This window comes from Brachyistius frenatus, unplaced genomic scaffold, assembly GCF_029030835.1.
Source record: "Brachyistius frenatus isolate BFR_SWC_R1_liver_20210118 unplaced genomic scaffold, ASM2903083v1 Contig_107, whole genome shotgun sequence".
NCBI lineage: Eukaryota > Metazoa > Chordata > Actinopteri > Embiotocidae > Brachyistius > Brachyistius frenatus.
Genome location: NW_027210706.1, coordinates 483821 through 504352, shown reverse-complemented (window position 1 = coordinate 504352; position 20532 = coordinate 483821). Strand labels below are relative to the sequence as shown.

General features: G+C 40.3%; 1 protein-coding gene across 1 annotated transcript; it reads right to left on the bottom strand.

Annotated features, from left to right (window-relative positions):
- Positions 1-5604: 5604 nt before the first annotated feature.
- Positions 5605-16006, bottom strand: LOC138628855 (LON peptidase N-terminal domain and RING finger protein 3-like). The gene is made up of 12 exons (XM_069712159.1): positions 15201-16006; positions 12354-12472; positions 12133-12255; positions 11916-12020; positions 11605-11800; positions 11436-11520; positions 10994-11108; positions 10387-10508; positions 9738-9896; positions 9490-9652; positions 9216-9365; positions 5605-8573 (listed from the first exon to the last, which is right to left on the bottom strand). Exons 1-12 carry the CDS (start codon positions 15898-15900, stop codon positions 8415-8417), a joined length of 2196 nt encoding a protein of 731 aa, XP_069568260.1. The 5' UTR covers positions 15901-16006; the 3' UTR covers positions 5605-8414.
- Between the last annotated feature and the right edge of the window lie 4526 nt (positions 16007-20532).

The window sequence follows — 20532 nt, the reverse complement described above, 5'->3', positions numbered from 1 at the left end:
CATCGAGACCATCCACCTCAAGCGCTGCCTGCTGCGGGCGCGCAACATCGTCAGGGACACCACACACCCCAGCTATAGACTGTTTGCCCTTCTTCCCTCTGGGAGGCGCTATAGGAATCTCCGTTCCAGGACCAGCTGTGCTCAGGAACAGTTTCTTCCCCTCAGCAGTCAACACTCTTAACTCTGCACCACAGTGATAGCCCCACCACCACCAACAACAACAACACCTCCCCTCCCACACACACACCAGACACCTTCCTCCAATGACTATACACACATACTGTTTATACTATATACAGTGGTGTGAAAAAGTGTTTGCCCCCTTCCTGATTTCTTATTTTTTTGCATGTCTGTCACACTTAAATGTTTCAGATCATCAAACAAATTTAAATATTAGTCAAAGATAACACAAGTAAACACAAAATGCAGTTTTTAAATGAAGGTTTTTATTATTAAAGGAGAAAAAAAAAATCCAAATCCACATGGCCCTGTGTGAAAAAATGTTTGCCCCCTCCTGTTAAAACATAACTTAACTGTGGTTTATCACACCTGAGTTCAATTTCTCTAGCCACACCCAGGCCTGATTACTGCCACACCTGTTCTCAATCAAGAAATCACTTCAATAGGACCTGCCTGACAAAGTGAAGTAGACCAAACGATCCTCAAAAGATAGACATCATGCCGAGATCCAAAGAAATTCAGGAACAAATGAGAAAGAAAGTAATTGAGATCTATCAGTCTGGAAAAGGTTCTAAAGCCATTTCTAAAGCTTTGGGACTCCAGCGAACCACAGTGAGAACCATTATCCACAAATGGAGAAAACATGGAACAGTGGTGAACCTTCCCAGGAGTGGCCGGCTGACCAAAATTACCCCGAGAGAGCAGAGACGACTCATCCAGAGGTCACAAAAGACCCCACGACACCATCCAAAGAACTACAGGCCTCACTTGCCTGAGTTAAGGTCAGTGTTCATGACTCCACCATAAGAAAGAAGCTGGGCAAAAATGGCTGCATGGCAGAGTTCCAAGACCAAAACCACCGCTGAGCAAAAACAACATTAAGGCTCGTCTCATTTTTTCCAGAAAATATCTTGATGATCCCCAAGACTTTTGGGAAAATACTCTGTGGACTGACGAGACAAAAGTTTAACTTTTTGGAAGGTGTGTCCCATTACATCTGGCGTAAAAGTAACACCGCATTTCAGAAAAAGAACATCATACCAACAGTAAAATATGGTGGTGGTAGTGTGATGGTCTGGGGCTGTTTTGCTGCTTCAGGACCTGGAAGACTTGCTGTGATAAATGGAACCATGAATTCTACTGTCTACCAAAAAAATCCTGAAGGAGAATGTCCGGCCATCTGTTCGTGACCTCAAGCTGAAGCGAACTTGGGTTCTGCAGCAGCACAATGATCCAAAACACACCAGCAAGTCCACCTCTGAATGGCTGAAGAAAAACAAAATGAAGACTTTGGAGTGGCCTAGTCAAAGTCCTGACCTGAATCCTATTGAGATGCTGTGGCATGACCTTAAAAAGGAGGTTGGTGCTGGAAAACCCTCCAATGTGGATGAATTACAACAACTCTACAAAGATGAGTCGGCCAAAATTCCTCCACAGCTGGAAAAGACTCATTGCAAGTTATCGCCAACGCTTGATTGCAGTTGTTGCTGCTAAGGGTGGCCCAACCAGTTATTAGGTTTAGGGGGCAAACACTTTTTCACACAGGGCCATGTGGGTTTGGACTTTTTTTCTCCCTTTATAATAAAAACCTTCATTTAAAAACTGAATTTTGTGTTTACTTGTGTTATCTTTGACTGATATTTAAATTTGTTTGATGATCTGAAACATTTAAGTGTGACAAACATGCAAAAAAATAAGAAATCAGGAAGGGGGCAAACACTTTTTCACACCACTGTATATATATATATATATATATATATATATATAGACTGTATATATCTGCATATATGTATATATGACTGTATATATCTGTCCATACCGTTTATACTTTTTATACTTTGTTTATCTAACACACTGCACTGCACTTTTATTGCTTTCTTTTGCACTTCTGGTTAGACGCTAAAACTGCTTTTCGTTGTCCTAGTACTTGTACTCTGTGCAATGACAATAAAGTTGAATCTGAATCTGAATAAACTAAATTTGCTAACCTGTTGTGTCATTATACTGAGAATCAGAAGAAAGAGTGAGCCAAAAATGGACGGGCTAATTTTGTTAGATTGGTCCTCCATTTCTGCTTCTTTTACGGTGTTTGTCTTGTTTTCTGTCTCTAAGTTTCTGACTCTGACAGACTGACCTACATTGGCAGTGCTTGTATAATGATCTGTCTTCCTGTTGGTCCAGCTCCCCCCCTCTCTCTGTCCTTCAGCTGAACATGAATACTCTGCGTATTTATTCTCTGCAGCTCCAAGATGTATGTATGTAAGAAGACAAGCTGACACTTTAACCGCTTGTGGTTAAAATTTTCTAAAGCTTGACCGCCCCCACCCCCTCTCACTCTGTGCTTGGTCTCTAACATCGCCGTGTATTCTTTCACACATTCTCACACACATTATTTGTATCGGGGAATTTTCTTTCTCTCAGTTTTGTTCTCGTCAACAATTTTTTTTCTTGGATTCTCAAACTTGTCTATTCCGCCTTATACACACACACACACACACACACACACACACACACACACACACACACACACACACACACACACACACACACACACACACACACACACACACACACACACACACACACATATGCACAAACCAGCACCTTCCACCCCACCCTCTTCTTCCTTGGTTTGCTGCCTTCACTCCAGAGACCCTTAATGTTTTCCTGACCCAAACTGATGTCATGAGCATGTTGTGCAGACTTACTGTATCGACCATTTGGGTTTGGTTCAGCTCATGTTACGCCAACAGCTAAACTAATAATATGGAATAATGTTGAAGAGTGATTCCTCATTAAAGTAGTCCTGGTGTGTGGTAACATAGCCAACATGTGAACATGTGAGTCAGAGTTGCAATCATCTATATCCATCAAATGTTAACCTACTTCATTCCTCCACTCTGACTGTCTACAACTACAGTTTAACCTCTTCAAGTCCACTGTCTCATAAACTGTTAACCATTGAATTATTGAACTTTAGAGGTGCTGCTTGGAAGATTTTGTTTGGACATAGCGAGGCTTGTTGTTTCCCTCGTGGCTGCTTTACTGAAGAATGGCAGTGTAACATGAAAGAGGACTATGTAGATATGAGGGGCTCATTATACCACATCAATTCTTCTTTCATGTGATTGTATACTATACAGAGCCCCCTAAAACCTACACAATGAACCTTTAAGAAACCAGATAAGCACATTTTCCCAAATGTTGACCTATTCCTTTGAAGGTTTGAGGCACTTGGAAACATTTACGATCCTTTAGTGGAGAGTGTAATCTTTTTTTTATGGCTCTCTTAGGTAAGTCCATCATAACAGTTTTAAAGAAAGGCTGTATTGTTTTGAAACCTGCCACCTATCCCTGTATGAAAATCCGGCGAAATTTTTGTTTCAAAATTTTATTGAAAACGCTGACTCACTGAAAACGGCGACACTCATAGACTTGTGTTTTGAAAGTATTCATTTGAGATGAAGCACATGATTCATTGTGAATTATTGAACACAAACTCAGTCATGTAACAAGTAATCTGAACTGCTACATTCTAACACAGCCGACCCTGAAGAACAGAAAGAAAGGAGACGTCAGACTCATGTCCACTCCAGTTCGTTCAGAATCCCAAACAGGATCGAGAACACAAACCTTTTGGTTTATTCACAAGTTGTAGCTTCAGACTGTACATTTGCAAACGAACGCATACTAAAGTTTTACTGTCAAAAACAGACATGAACAGACAACATCAAAGATGTCAAGACACACATACATTCATCTTGTGTGAATACACCTGGACGCATTTAGAGGCCATGAAGTTCTGGGGGAGTTGAACAACCTTTAAAGGAGGCAGGCCATTTAGTAACGGAAGTCAAAGCAAATATTTGACAATATCGGGAGCGCTTGGTGTTTTTCTGTAAATAAAGATGAAGATTTCTAGAAGTTACCCAGAATGTTTTATCAGAGCAGGTTTAGGCAAGACAGTTACTGCCCCTGAACGCAGCACTTAGCCTCAGACACTCCTTTAATCACTTCAACAGAGGCCTGTCATTGAGTTTGTTTCTAAGACGCTGCTCAAAGTGACATATTAATAAGTGTGACGTGTTTAAAACTGAAGATGTAAATTTATATTTACATTTGAGTACTGAGAGAACTCTGATGATATACATTGTTTAGACTCTCAGTTATGTACACAGTTGAAACAACAATCACAGGGAAAAAAAATAAAAAATCGGAAGCATCATTTTTCTTTTTCTTTTTTTGGAAGTTCTCAAGGAGGATGCCAGAGGTAGTTACACTTCCTAAAAGGTCAGTGGTTGAATCCTTAAAGGTCAAGATGTCACTGGTCAACAGACATTCATCCAAGAGTTAATGCATAGCTAGATGTGCGAAGATCTAATAGATCCAATTTCTTCTGCACTGTTGTTTGTTTCAGTCACTGAACAAACTGGAAGCAGGGACGTAGGATGCTCTGTTAGGCCAGCACTAAAAAACAATGAAGGAAATGTTCGTGGCAGGTCGTCAGCATGATCACAGTTATGAGATTGGAGTGCTACAAAATACTTTGCTTCTGAAATCACCTCTGAGCCTACAGAATCTCTTCAATGGCAAAACTATTCTCCCATTTTATTATATTTGAAAAAAACACACACAAAAGAAAATAAATAAATATGCGCAATCATGTTGTTTGCCAGCGTGTGAAACAATTATTTGAATCTCACTGGTTTTGGAATATTGTGACAGTATATTAGCGAAGTGATTAGCTTTGATAATATCACACCGATTAATTGAAACCATCAGTTGTGTATTCTTGTTCTATGAACTCCTTTACATTAAGGAAGTCTAATTAAGCACATTTTTACATTTTGGGAAGTATATTTGCTTTCCTGCCAGGAGTTAGGTGGGAAGTTTGTTTGTATGCTAAATATTCAGCCAGCAGCAGCTTAGTTTATGTTAAAATGAACACTGGAAGCAGAGGAAACAGTCTCCTGGTTAAAAATCTCTAAAGGTCATTAATTAACATGTTATTCCTTATTTATTTAACAACTCAAAGTAGAAAAGAGAAAGAAAGAAAAAATGACAAATTGTGGTTTTAAGTAGGTTTACGTGCTGCTAGGCTACGGAATTGGTCTCATCTTCATCCTGGCAAGGAAGCAAATTAAAAAAAATCCCCAAAAGTTAAAATAGCCCTAAGAAATAACGTAATGTTTTTGATATTTGATGTTTAACCCGAGATTATCACACACTACCTTATCATAATTTCCATTGCAGTTAACATGAAAATGGAAGAAGTCCGACTTAAGGCACTAGAACTGCTGTCACAAATGAACAATAAATCTCGGATATCAGTCTTAATGCAAAATCCAATACATGTGAAGTGATACTTCATCTTTTTTTTGCTTATAGGGGTGGGGGGCTTCTGGGAAAAACTCCTCATTACTGTTTCGTTGGGAACTTTAACTCATGTTGACACATTGTGAAAATGAGAGCATATAGAATTACATTTTATGTGAATTTTCCCTTTACTTCAACTGCTTTACATCGATCAGGATATAGATTGTTCTATGAAACTGAAATTTATGAAAGTGATATGCTTTTACTCTGATGTACGTTTAAATGTAATTGCTGTTCCCTTTCCTGTCCAGTTTGAGCTGACTCGTCATAACTTTTTAACAGTTTATAATATTGGCAAACATTATGGTGGCAGTTATTTAATTTTCAGGAATACTTGTTAGTTACTACAAACGCCTATTAAGACAAACATATCGCGTTACAATTTAACACTTGGGGAATTACAAAATAGATTATAATGCCATATTTGCAGTAAATGGTACAGTATTGCTGTTTGACTCCATGTCATATTGCAACCATCGGACTGCAGTGAAAAACTGAAATAGTGTATTAATACCATATTAACAAATTATTTCCAGCTTGACATGGCTTTGGCCCTTTACAAAACAAGAAAGGTGGATGGTTTGACATGATACTCGCTGTACTATTACACATGAAATCAGGAGAGACAAATACAGCAAAAACTGAAGAAAATCATAAAATACAAAGAAGCTGATTAACATAGAAACATGTCAAATCAAACATGAATATAAAATAAAAAAAATATTGAAAAGCAAAGCAACAATCTCTTTAAATTTTTCAGAGATCAGCTTTTGCCACTTAAAAATAGTCATGTCACAGACATCAGCAAGGCCTCAATATTTTACCATTAGCATATTTTTCCTCAAAAATATGTTTGCAGGTCTTCTCAAAAGGGGCTTCTGTTGTTGTTGTTTTTTTCAATGTATACTGTTGTGAAAAATGAGTTTTGAATGAACAACTTTCCATAAAAGGGGATAAATGAGCCTTGCATGTAAATAGGTAGATAGATAGATGTAGATAGAAGGCACTGGCCTTTACTCATAACATACTTCAGCAACACTCCCATGAATGGAGATCTTTTGCTGTTGTGTCGGCCTGCTACAACATGCAGGTAGGTTACATCACACTTTAGGGACGATGTTTACCACAGTAATTCAAACCACCAGAGCATTTAGCTGTGTGGTAATCCAAAGTCTTTCGTATTCAGACTACAACATACTGAGGCATGTCGTGCTGTTTATTTCCCTTACTTAAATGGAAGTGCAAACTAAGTCAGAATAAATACTGAATAAATACACTTAACAGATAATGGCATCAGAAATCCAAATGTTGGTGGGAATAATTCCACTGCTAGTAGCTGATAGTGTCTCTTTATGCCTGTACAAGCATCTCAAAGGTTACTGCCAGCTCGGGAATCCAAATATGTTTAAGTCAACATGGCTCGGATAATGACCAATAAAAGCACCACGTAGATTTGGGTCACCAATGGTCTAATAATATATGTTCTGGGAAGGAATCTGCATGCAACATGAGTTCCCAAAGTTTCTCCTGTGCAGTCTTCAGTGGCAGCCATGTTGGCTCCATTATGTTCCCCCATTCTGGTTGTGTAAATTATGTTTTTGTGAGTTATTGGTGACAGGAAGGGTCAGATTTTTAAGCAAAAAAAGCCTTTGGAAAATGAGCAACTCAGCATCTCTCTCATTGCAAAATGTAAACAATGTCACTGCATGCATAAATAATGACAAAATAAATAATGAAAAAAAAATCGAAAACATAAAAAATGAATGAATAAAACACAAGAACACGAGCCTTAAAGCAAGCCAATGTAAAGGTTCAGTCCATTCTTATTCAGTTGGATGAGAAAAAGAGAGAAATGGAAGGAAGTGATTAAGGAAAGAAGAAGGAAGACAGAGGAGCTGTCAAAACTGATTATTACAAAATACCTCACAAATGAGTAAACACTCAGGTTTATCTGTAAATAGGTTTTCATTCAAAGGATGAATTAATTTCTAAAATGAAAATAATAATATTTAATGCATATTATTATCATTATTATTATTATTATCATCATTCACTCAATTGTATTGAGTGCATTTACACAAAAAGGCAGATGTATAGTTTGGTCTCTTGCAGAATTTATATTTACATTTAAAGACATACAGTAGGGGACATGATTGGTTGCTTTAATAGCAGTTGCTCTTTGCAGTAGATGAACTTGATGCTTTTAAACTGCGGATATTTGCTTTGATTTAAAACTAAGTTCAGACAGGAAGCTCAGTTTAGTTGGGGGGGTGGAGGGAGGTGGGTGATAAATGTCTGTACTTTTGTTTTTCTAAGAAGTCTCACCACTCAGCTCAAACTGCAAAGTGTAGCAAGAAATGCAAGAAGAAGAGCAGAGAACTGCAAACATGGAAAAGAGCCAGAAAGGCAAAAGTGGGATCTGGACAGATGAAGACACAGTTGTTCGACAAACTTAGCATGTGCGCATTAGCTTTGTTGCAGTGAAATACAAAGTTGTAACAGAACATGATGATTTTGTTTACACCCACATTTCGACACACTCGAAAATTATAAAGACAGTTTAAGAAATCAGATTTCTCTGCTGTCTGAACGTAGCTTATGTCTGCTAGCGTGCTTCTCTGTATGATGTGAAGGGAATATAATGCATTAAAGATGTTTATCTATTCAGATCTACATTATCGTTGTTGTTGATTTTTATTTTAAGTTGGCTGTTGATGTGTCGATGAAATCTGAGCTACAACAGGGAAGATGCAACCAAATCCATGTCAGTTCTTTGTGCATCAAAAGGAAGAGCAACAGTTCAACTGCTGCTTTGGGGACGGTGTGTGAGGGGCATGTGGTTACTGCATTTGTCCCCGTCATCGGTGCCTGTTCTGCGCCATGAAGAGCAGCACCTTGCGGATGCCGCTGAGACGGTCTTTCAGCGAGGTGAGGGCCAGGAAGGGTAGCTGGGCTCGGCCCTCTAAAGGTAGAACGGCTAGTAGCCACCAACACCACGATGGGCCGTTAGGACTGGCCTGCAAGGAGACAGAAAGGTGGAGAGAACAATGAGAGGGGTTTAAAGACTAAATTAAGGGAAAAGAATTCTGGTAGTTTTTAAACTGGATCTTATTTTTCATATCTGCTGTCCGAGTGTGGGCAATGCTAACTTCTGACATCTGTGGTAGAGGCTCACAAATGGTGACTGTGGCAAAATATACAAGCCTCCCAAAGATGTCCAATAAATCAGTCCTTTCAAAAGTTGGCTTCTGACAGCAGATGATCAAATAGCTAGTTTGCAAAGCCAGCAAGTGGCTCCAAAAGATGCTAAAGTTAGCAACCATGGCTAATCCAGGTGGCTAATTTCTGTTTTGCCTTATATCAGTCATTAACAAGATTTGATGGTTTGCGAAAGACTATGTTTCCAGTTGGTAGCCAAATGCAAAGTCAGTATGATCCCTTGTCAGACTCAGATTACAAATATCAGAATTTTACAGTGATTCCATGTATTTTCCATTTCCTGATCCATGTACATTTACCAGTTGTTGATGGGTATAAATATTGTAACTCATAAAAATCACCATAGTTTTCTGAAAAATTCCCCAAAGTCCCATTATATGTAAATGCAATTTACAAAGAAACATTAGACAGATTAGAAAGACAAAGAAAAACGTGTATACCTGAAGTTCAGAGTCTTTCTCTGGCATCGGTCCAAAGTGTCCTTCAATGCGTTCCTTCTGCTCAGCCTTTAGAGAGTTGACCCAAACCAGGGCCTGGTCATACACTGCATCATGGAGAGACTGAAGCTCACGCTCTGCTACACCCTCCACCTGCACACACACACACACACACACACACACACACTCTTGAGCTATAACATCTGGTAAATCTCTATAAAGCCATTACTTGTCCAGTCCACCATCGTTCTCTGACTAGCTCTCCATGAACTCCTACCTTCACATCTTCCAGGTACTCTATATCAGCCGTGTTGTATCCGTCCCTCTCGCTGTGCTGAATGACTTTAAACCTCCGCCTACCGATCGTGTCCACCACTGAGCGGCCGTCGGAGAAGAACTTGACAGCACGAATCTCCAACAGACATCCATAGTCAGCGAACCTGGAGGCAGGAAGGAGGAAAAGGGCACAATATTTAGTTTCCTGGAGTCATCTTCTCAAAATAAAACACACAGTCTTGCACTCACCCTTTGAGGTTGTCTCCCAAACACATGCCAAAGCAGTTGGTTCCCGTCTCCATGCATCGGCGAATCATCAGTCTGTAGCAGGGCTCGAAGATATGGAGGGGACATGGCACAGTGGGGAAGGCCATGGTGCACACAAATATAGGCACATTCTTGTTGAGACTAAAAAGACACAAGAAAAAGAAGAAAGTGTTTATTTCGATGAGTTATAGCTCAAAGAAATCTAAACAATTTGATTATTTTCATATATTTCTCATATGTCCCAATCCCAACTTTCTAGCCAATATGAATCAAATCTAAATGTATCAATTTTATTTCCCAAAAACGTCCCCCTACACCTGCAGCTGACCTTCAGGACGGCTGGCTGCTGTGAGTGCATCAGTTTAAGAGCAGTTAGACAACACAAGTTTGCATCGGCCTCCAGGAAAGTGATACCTGATGCCTGACATGACGTACGCTAAGAGGTCAGTGTGTCAGATGCATGTGCTATCTACTGTAGGTCAGTAGGTCAAACAAAAGGGCGGGATATTCCGATTATTAATGTCAGACAGAAACTATAATCTGTGAGAAGATCTGATGAGAGAAAAAAGACAAAAACAAAGCAGAGAGAACGAGTGAGAACCGACAGTAAGACAGTGTAGCACAAACTTACTTGGAGAGCTCAGCCATCTCCTCCTGGTGGATTTTCTGTCTTTCCATGAGCTCAGAGGGAAGATACTTAGAGATCAGGTTCTCCATAAGTACCGTCTTACAGTATTGCCTCTGGACCAGGTACTGGAAACAAACACAGACAGAGAATAAACACGTTATCAGATGCAAGGAATCAGGGAGTTCCCAGTTTTCATTTTTCATGACATTCATGTTAACAGCCCGCTGTATGTTTGTCCCAAAACATCATGTTTGTCCACCTGGATTCTACATCCAGAAATCAAAGACATGGTTCGATATCAGGGCTGATAGTGAGCTCATTACGAGAGCAGGATTAGAACTACGTAAAATAAACATAATATAATTTTGAAATTCAGCATTTGTAGTTACAGTCATCCAGTCTTGTGGCTTTATAGCTCTGCCATTCAGTTGGCTTTCATAAATATGAGTTCCTCACAGTGTGGTATGAATTTTTTTAATGAAAAAAGAGAGCACACTGATATCGGATGTGTATCGAAAGAGAAAAGGATGGATCTACACTGGATTCCCTTAAGTTTATACTGAGTGGACTGTTAGGTGTAAAACTGCAGTGCTTCAGTGGAGTTTTGTACCTCCGACAGCTCCTCTTTACAGAGTGGACACTTTGCGTTGTGGTCCAGACACCTTTCCAGACACTGAAGACAGAAAGTGTGACCGCACGCCGTCGTCACTGGCTCGTAGAACAGTCTGGGTGGGAAACACACAAATACACAACACTGCAAAAACCGTGGACACAAAAGTACAAGCAACACAACACACTAACGCTGAAGAAACTTTGTACTGCACGGTAAGATTTTGTGTATCATATCTTTTCATTGCAGGCTGCATCACTGTCAGTGGCAGTTTATGAAACCTCACACAATTGCTAATTAATTTATAAGATGGTGTGGTTCTTCTAAAGTTTCACTTAGACTAAAGTCAAAGAGAACAAGGTATTTTTTGGAGTGTTTTAAGTTCTAGATAGACTGCAGAGCAGAGCTGTTGTGTCAGTTGTGTAAATCAAGTAAATCTCACCTCATACACAGAGAACACTCCAGATCTGCCGGGTCCAAGAGGTCACCCACCGCAGAACTCAAAGAATCCGACTCCTCTGTTGGCTCTAAATGCAGACGTTATCAGACAATGAATAAGACACAGATGCTGTAGACAAGGAGTGTGTGTTTGTGCGCAGCTGTAAGCTCACCAGATTTGGATCTCTTGTGATCCTCAGTCCTCTCCTGTCCTTCCTCCTCCACCTCCTCCTTCGTGCTCCTCCGTTTCCGTTTGAGGAGGAAGCAGTTGTCGAGCCTTCGTACCTCTGGATTCCCCTCAGACCACTCGGGTGCAGAGAGAGCGGAGATGAGACCGGACTCTGAAGACGACGAGCCGGGACTGAGGCTCTGAGGGAAGAGGGGGACAGTGAAGAGAAAAAAAAGTAAGGAGAGAAGAAACTTTAGTTTGATGTCACACTTTGATTTGGATTGTGCTGACTGTCAGAGGTGGAGCATGTCTCACCTGGAAGGAGTTTTTGATGTGTGCTCTGGAAGACAGTATGTTGGAATAGTCTGAGATGTGTTCAGGGACCTGATCTGTGACCGGAGCCAGAAGATCACAGAGGAGCTGAGAGAAGACAACAAGCAATGATGAGATCTTTTTTTTTTTTTTTTTAATGAACAACTATGATGAGTTGCTGTGAGGCGGTGTGTCACAGAGCAACAGCTGTCTTGTTTACCTTGTGAGCCTCAGTCTTCGCCAGCCTACAGTCAGGCTCTATGGACAGACAGCCCAGGTACTCTCTGAGAGCCTCCTCCGTCCTGCCCAGCGTCACCAGAGCCTGGGCCTTACGAACATGGCCCTGCAGGCAGAGGGAAAATGTATGCTATATTTTCACAATTTACTGATAATAGAAATGACAAATTGTCTGTCAGCTGTCTGTTTGTCCCTCTCCCATACCTTGGACCAGTGAGGCATCAGTCTGCAGGCCATCTCAGCATCTCTCAGAGCCTTTTCATAGCGCTTCAGGCTGGAGTGGATCTGAGAGCGGTTACTGAACAGTATGTGGTCCAAGGGTGCTGAGGAGAACAAGAGGGAAAGTTAGTTAGTTAGTTAGTTAGTTAGTTAGTGAGGAGGTGAGTGTTAAATAATAAGAATAAGGTTGCAAGGTTTTTTTTAAAGTAAAAAAAAATTTAAAAAAAAAAAAGGCAATTCTTTCCCCCTAAGCCCAGAGGGATGAATTGTTTGTTTTATCTAGTATTTCATACAATTAATTGGGAAAATAAATGGAAGATTAATTGATAAATGGAAATATGTTCTAGTTGCAGGCCTAAAAGGAATACCGCAGAAAAGATAAAGACATGGTTATTGATTGATCTGTCAATAATTTATGAATCAATAATTAATTATTAGTCTAAACAATACCAGAAAATAGTGAGCGATGTCTATCAGGATTTTCCAGAGCCCAAAAGTCACATCTTCAAATTGTTCATTTTGTCTAAACAGTCTAAAATCTACATAATATTTTAATTACATTGGAGTAAAACAGACAAGCATCAGGTATTTCACATTTGAGTAACAGCAACCAGCAATTATCTGCATTTTTTGCTTTATTAAATAAATTGTACAATTAATCTTTTATCAAAATACAATTTGACCAACTAATAATATATCTGTCTATTATTAATTATCTGTTTCAGCTCCCTTTCCAGAAGCAAAAACCTAAAGATACACTGTAAGACTCCTTACCTCTAAACTGAGACTACTGTTTCACAACCTACTGCAGAACTGAAAAAAAGAAACATGGCCACTACTGGTCTTTTTTTTTTTTTCAAATGTCTTATAAAACTGAATCTGCTGGTGATATAAGGTCTCATGATTTACGTATGACACAAGGAATGTTTAAGATGGATCATTTTCCACATTACAAAACGTGTTATGAAAAAGAATTGCTGCCTTACAAAACCATGCAGCACTATCAAGGTCACCCACATTCCAGGTTTCGTAACTACAAAAACTTATGCAAATGTCGCAGTTAGCCCTATGGGAATCAGAGGGAAATATTTTCCAGGCTTATGTCCGGGTGGAGGAAGTAAAGCACCGACAGAGATGACAGTCAAATGGAAATGGAGGATATTACTTTATATGACAAAATGATATTAGCTGAACTACAGGTTGGAGATGTAACATGCAATAATCACACATAATATCTGGACAAGTAGGACAAAAAAAACCATTGTTAAGCACTGTGCTTACTGCAAGCAGCTTTATTACACGTGCCACACACACACACACACACACACACACACACACACACACACACACACACACACACACACACACACACACACACAGGAAAAATACTATGCCTAAATCCAGCTCACAAACTAATTTTGCAAAACAGCCAGTGCTGAGCTTTTGTGCAAATACAGTTCATGGGGCAGTGACCTTTATGTTATTCTTTGTTGATCATGATTGATATAAACACTTTTGCCGAATCACTTTGAATAACATGGGGGTGCACACTCAAGACCTCAAAACAGCCCGGGACAATCACAGTCTAGTACTGTGGGAGCAACTGGACTCAACAACAGTGAGGCCTCTGAGCAGCTACAATGCCACACTATCTGAGATAGAGCTGGGCAATATATCACTGTCCTACTGTCATACGAGACTACATATTGTCTTGTGATTGTTTATATTGTAATACTGCCATATAGCATAATTGTTGTCTTTTTTGGTTTTAAAGGCTTCATTACAGTAAAATTATGTCATTTTCTCAACTTACCACACTGATCTAGCTCTTCTGTTATTTGCCTTTAACCTCTTAGTCATTACATCCACATTATTGATGACTATATATCGAAAATCATATATTGCAAATAATTTGTGAAAGCATTAATTCCTATACTATAGTTGTAGAGGTATTTGGTCCAAAGCATCATGATACTTGGTTTTGTCCATGTAGCCCAGCCCTACTTTTAAACTTACACAACCAGCCTATAAAGTGACTGAGCTGCAGCAGCACAGCACTGTGAAGTCAAATGAGATCAGGCCAAGTATCCCAGTCACTGAAGACTTGCCTGCCTGCACCACAGATTCATTAATTTCTCTTTTATTATCACAAATTAGTTCAAACACTGCAACCATCCTGAAACAAATAAACGTCAACCCTAGAAAGCAGCACAAAGATGTTTATGTGTCATTTATCTTACAGAGGTCAACTTTATTCTAATTTAAAGATGTCTGGAAGAGCATATGGAAATGACTTCAGTGCTGTAATCCCTGTCTGAAGGTCGCAGCTCACCTGTTTTATCACCATACAAACTCTGCTGGTATAAACCTCTGGTCTTGCTGTTGGCATCGGTGTGCCTAGTGGTGACCTGCAATAATACCCTTGACCCGCATTTGCCTGATTCATTGTCTGACGTTACACAATGAGAGCGCTGAGGGAGGCGGGTTATGTGCTTACGCAATGTTTGGTCCAGTAGCCCAGCCTACATAACCCTGTTATCCAACACATGGTAATGTGGCTCTCGGATGCCAGCAGAGGGCCTGTTTGACGTGCTCCTGTTATATGACACACTTGTGAAACTCATAAGTCAGTTATACAGTATGTTATAACTGTGCCTTAATATTTAATTGTGGTTTCATATCAAGACAGCCGGCATGGCTCATGTTCTGAACAACAACTGAAAACAAGTTGCAAAACTGTGCACAGCAGCCCAGTTATACACGTATGCTGAAGGAAGCATGTTCTGTAACACAACCCATACATTTAGTAGACATAGTAGTTTTGTGTCTTACCTATCAGTATGGCTTGGTTATATTTCTCTAGCGCAGCCTCCATCCTCTTTTCGGTGTAAAGTGCGTTGCCCTCCCGCCTCAGCCGACCGGCCTGGTGCAGGCTGGGGAACCACTTGGCCAGCAAGTTACTGAGAACCACATTCACCCTGTAGCTCTGGACGTCGGCCACTCTGGAGCTGTCCCTGCACTCCTTGCACCTAACCGGCCGCTCCTTCTCTTTCCGCTCCCTCTCCAGACACTTTTTACAAAAGCAGTGTCCGCACGACAGAGTCACAGGCTCGAACAGAAAGCTCAGGCATATCCGGCAGGTGAAGTCCTCATAACCGCGACCTGTGGCACCAACAGCCGGGCATCCAGCTGCCACCGCCGCCCCTGCCTCCTCTCCCCTCCTCGGGCTACTGCGTAGACTGTCCCCGTCGTCCTGCCTCCTGATGCTCCCCGACAGGTACTCTATGAGGTTGGCCAGGTGAGCCGGTCTCAGCAGCTCTATCTCCGAGGCGTGTCGGTACACATCGAGAGCTTCGGAGAATTTGCCCCCATACGCGAGCGCGTCAGCCTGCTTCACCATCAGCTCCTGCCGGCTTCGTGGATCTCCGAGACACGTCAGCTGGCACTCGTAGATATCCGCAGCCAGGTCGAAGTTTTTCGACTGGAAAGCCTCTGCTGCAAGATGCAACATACTCTCACTCTCGGTCCCCATTCAGAGCAGCTTGTTTGTAGTCTGTAGTCTATCCGTGTGGAGCATGTCTGCTCAGGACCACAGTTGCCGTTCACGTTTGCATCCTCTGACGGGAAGTACTGACTACGCTGACTGCACGTTAGTGGTCGGGTCCAGGAAGTGCCGATATTATTCTCAATGGAGCAAGGGGAGGGAAAAAAAAACTGTTATGTAAAAGTTGTGTCATGTGACCGCGCCCAGCTGTTCTCATTGGACGAGTTAAGAAAAACTGTTACAAAACAATCGGCCATGTAACAGTTTGAGTGTCGGGGCAGGGGGCAGGAGCCTGTCTGACCTGCATTCATGGCCCAGTAAACAGTGAGGGTCAGTGTGGGACCGCGGGTGGGGGCCATCAGGGGTTTTATGGAGTTTTATACACAGTCTATGGAGGTCAGCCGTGGAGGAGCAGGAGCTGGAGGGTTTCCAACATAATTATTAAATTTACTGGTATTACATTTCTCAAAGTTATTCCAGGGAAATAATAAGTAATCCTGACCCACTTCACCACGAGTTTCCTCGTCTGTACACGAGTTTCCTCGTCTGTACTCTGGACTGTGACCCCCCCCCCCCCCCCTAACAGTTACCAAGTGGATAGATCAGTGAAATATAGTGCAACTATGTGGCAAGTCATATGTAGAAAATGTTATATTTGTTTTTACAAAATCAGAGTTTGTTGGTCTGTGGTTGCATACATTTTATGTAAATCAGTAAACCGTCTATTCATGGTGACAGAAATCAAACCGCAGGAACACCAAACAGTGGTCAGTGCTGTAGCCTGCTTTGCATGTTAAGACAGTCTGAAAACAAATGGCCAGGTGATGTTGTACAACATTGCTTCAGTGGCAGACGTCTTTTCAGTAACATTTCTTAATGTAGGATTAAGGATTAAGGACTCGTCGGTTCGGTTATAAAACTGTTCTGGTGCTCTTTTTCAAAACTGGTGGGGCAAAGTCATTAACACCGTTTTGGACATTGTCCCCCTGTTTTAATGCCGCTAACACAAGAAAAATAGCAAATGCGTGACATGCAGACAGCCTCTGTGACGTTTCTGTTATGTGACTGCAAAACTGCTTCGCAGAAGGTTTTTAGTGGCAATCTTAAAATCTCAATAGGATTATTACGTCTTTTATGGGTCTAACTCGGGAAACGCTATACAAAGAGTTATGGCACGCACATGGGCTCTGAGGACCGTTTACATACATCATTGCAGTTTATATACATCGTCGTTGTGTAGATTGGGGAATTGAATGCTTCTGCTCAAGAGCACTTGTATAGATGCAGTCTCGGAGATTTTACAAAGATTTTACATCTGAAAACAAATCATTTAATCATCCGTAACAACACAGAGGGATGTCATTGCTCCTTGTCACTGCCACTGAGATCATTTCGCTGGGTGTCAGATGAAGCAACGTAAGATTTCCAGTTATCAAACTGTGAATGTGTGTCGGTTTGATAACTGCGACAGCTCCTCAGAACTTTGAAGTTTAGCCAGTCATTAAAAGTGCATCAAAGTGTTTGCATAAGGACACTTACCTACTTACCTAGAATTGTGTTAAGTGAGATTGTATAAAGCAAAATATGTCACCTATATTGCTCGTTGTTGTTTTATGATCCTGTACGTATGAGTGAGTTTACAAGGAGTCGTTGTTGACTGCAAGTGCACGACAGGATTATTTAAATTTACAGTTAATGCTGTGACCTATTCTCTATGTTGCAAATGAATGAATGAATAAAACTCATCTTTGCTCATGAAGGTGCTTCGCTGCTGCAGCCGGACTCGATCTGGAATGACCAGTAGCTTATGGTGGTTAACATCAGATAGATATTTCAGGGCAAGTAACATTACTGAGTGAGTTTTTGACCTGCTATCTCCTTCCTACGTGCAGCACTTCTTGGCTACATTTTAGCGTTTGAAGTTATCCTGTAACTGTGACTTCAGGCCAAAGTGGGTGGGGTTCAAAACTCACTACAAGGCTAGAATTAGAAGTAGGTAATGGTTAAGGTTAGAGTTTAATGACTGCAGCTGAGGGATTGCCCTCCAAATGGTTCTGATACTAGGCTACATGTTATTATTAACCTCACCTGAAGCCTATTATATTTCCTGCAGTCTCAAAATAAGACCTGTTTGCTGAAGGGTGTCTGGAGTGTGTGAGTGAGGATTACAGGCCAGTGAGTAAATCAGCGTCCATCTAGATAGTAGCAGTTGCTGATAATATAGGTCGGCCGGTCTGGCCCGTGAACTCAATCCCACACGCAGACACAAATGCTGACTGACATAAACACGGCAGCGGACAGAATGACACACTTTGAAAAAAACAGACAGACTGACATATATGCAAATGAGGACACTTGCAGAGTATTACGCAAGCACATGAACACACATTGGCTGATTGGCGGGCAGTCACACACACACACACACACACACACACACACACACACACACACACACACACACACACACACACACACACACACACACACACACACACACAATACTCTTAAGATACTGTTATACCTTCACACCTTGAAAATTTGTTGTGTGTGTTTCTAAATAGGCCAACAATGCAGCGTTGGCAGCTCTTCCAGTACAGACTGTCTGGATATTGTATACTGGGCTGGGACGGTCTGTTATCTTTAAAGTCAGCCACAACACTATTATACAAGGTCTTACTGGGCTGGAGAGAAAGATGGATATTGATGTTGTGATGGAAGACGACACCCACTTGTGTGTCACTAAATCATTTGAGGTTCATAATTTCACACTGAAATAATTTAGGAAAGAATGTGGACAACTATTGAGGAATGAGAGGCATGACAGAAGCATCTGTAACACAAAACAAGTGTCTTACATCAGATTTGAACTTGAAAATGTGAGTTGGAGATACTGTGTGAGCTGAAGTCTTGTATGAACATGAAAATATTTGTTTTGCTGCTTTGCTGATTATTTTTTTTCCTTTATGGTTTGATAGACGAGGAAAATCAGATTAATGCTGGTTTCTGTTTGGTTGTTGTAGACAAAATCAGGTCTGTTACTCATTCAAATAATTAATGTTCTGTTTAAAAACTAGCCTTTTATCTAAAATCTCATTATATACAGTAGCATTTATGATGGGAGGGAGGTTGAGCTACAATATTACAGTGAGGAATAATTTCACATCCAAATACTATACAGAGAAAATGATTGTTTTCAACCATACAATTAAATATTTCACATGCCAGAAAAATATAGTCAGTTATTGATTACAGAGATAATTAAGATTATCTCCTTGTGTCGATTTTGTTTTTATTAGTGTTTGTGCATCACCTCAATAAGAAATTAGGTATTTCACATCTAATTAATTTTAAATGCCACAGAATATTTTGGATTAACATTAATAAATGTATGTTTTTGAGAATATCTGCTCCCTGAAAGAAAACTTCCTAACACAGATGAGAGGCATCTTGACATTTTATCTATGTCAGGATTCCTGATGGTAAACAGGATTAACATCTGACACAATAATATAAAAAAAAGACTTTTGCAGTCATGCTAACTACTTTTTGAAGCTGCACTAACATAACAATGTATCTTAGCTAATATTTGCAGTTAAGCATTGGGGAAGATATTAATTTTGCAACTATTATGTAAAGTATAAGGAGGTTAAATTTTTAATAGGACAAATGGAAATTTAGATCAGATGGAACTACATTAATGGATGAATTTGTTGGTACCTTTAATAACGCACTGAAAAAAAAATGTCATTCCTCTTGGTACATGATTTACTTAAATGCAATTTTCTAATGAATACTTGCATTTCTTCAGTATGTCATCAAATAAAGCAAAGAAAGTGTAAAAAAGAGATACATTATTAAAATGATTCTTAAATTACCTCAACAGATTTGTTGGTACCCCCAGTAAAAAATGACAAATAACTGGATTATAGTAATATTTCATAATAACTGTTTTCTTTGATTAGTATCGCTCATATCTTCAATCTTGTAATCGGTCATTCAGCCTATTTAAATGAATAAAAATGGTGGCTCCGCTGCTAGTTATCATTGTGTGAACCACACTGAACATAGAGCCAAGAAAGCAAAGCAGAGACTAGTCTGAGATCACAAAGAAAATTATGGAAAAGCATGGAAAAGTTCATGGCTAGAAGACCATCAGCAAGCAGCCTGATGTTCCTGTAACAATGGAAATATTATTAATACGTTTAAGGTCCATGGGACTGAAGTCAAACTGCCTGGATGCAGCTCTGAGGAAAATGGAAGATGCTGTGAATGGTAGAAAAAAAGAAAAGGAAGACTTGAGAGTAGATTTAAGCTGAATCCCAAGGTCTAATACATCAGTGCATGTGTCAATCTCTGTGCAGAGGGATCCATGGAAGGACTGCACTGTTAAAAGAAAAGCTTTAAGAGAACGACTGGAATTTGTCAAATGCACATTGACAAACCAATACTTCTGAGAGAGCTTCCTTTGGACAGATGAGACCCAACTGGAGACTTTTGGTGACACGCATCCGCTCTGTGTTCACATACAAAAAGAATTTTTTTTTCCCAAAAAAGGAACACCATCCCTACTGTGAGATATCGAGGAGGTTCAGTTCTGTTTTAGGGTACCTTGAATCTGTG

Coding starts and splice junctions, on each gene's coding strand:
- LOC138628855 (XM_069712159.1), bottom strand. CDS start 15,900: ATGGGGACCGAGAGTGAGAGTATGTTGCATCTTGCAGCAGAGGCTTTC. Junction 12,021..12,132: donor CGAAGACTGAGGCTCACAAG/GTAAACAAGACA, acceptor GTCTTCTCTCAG/CTCCTCTGTGATCTTCTGGC. Junction 8,574..9,215: donor AGAAAGACTCTGAACTTCAG/GTATACACGTTT, acceptor GTCTCCTTGCAG/GCCAGTCCTAACGGCCCATC.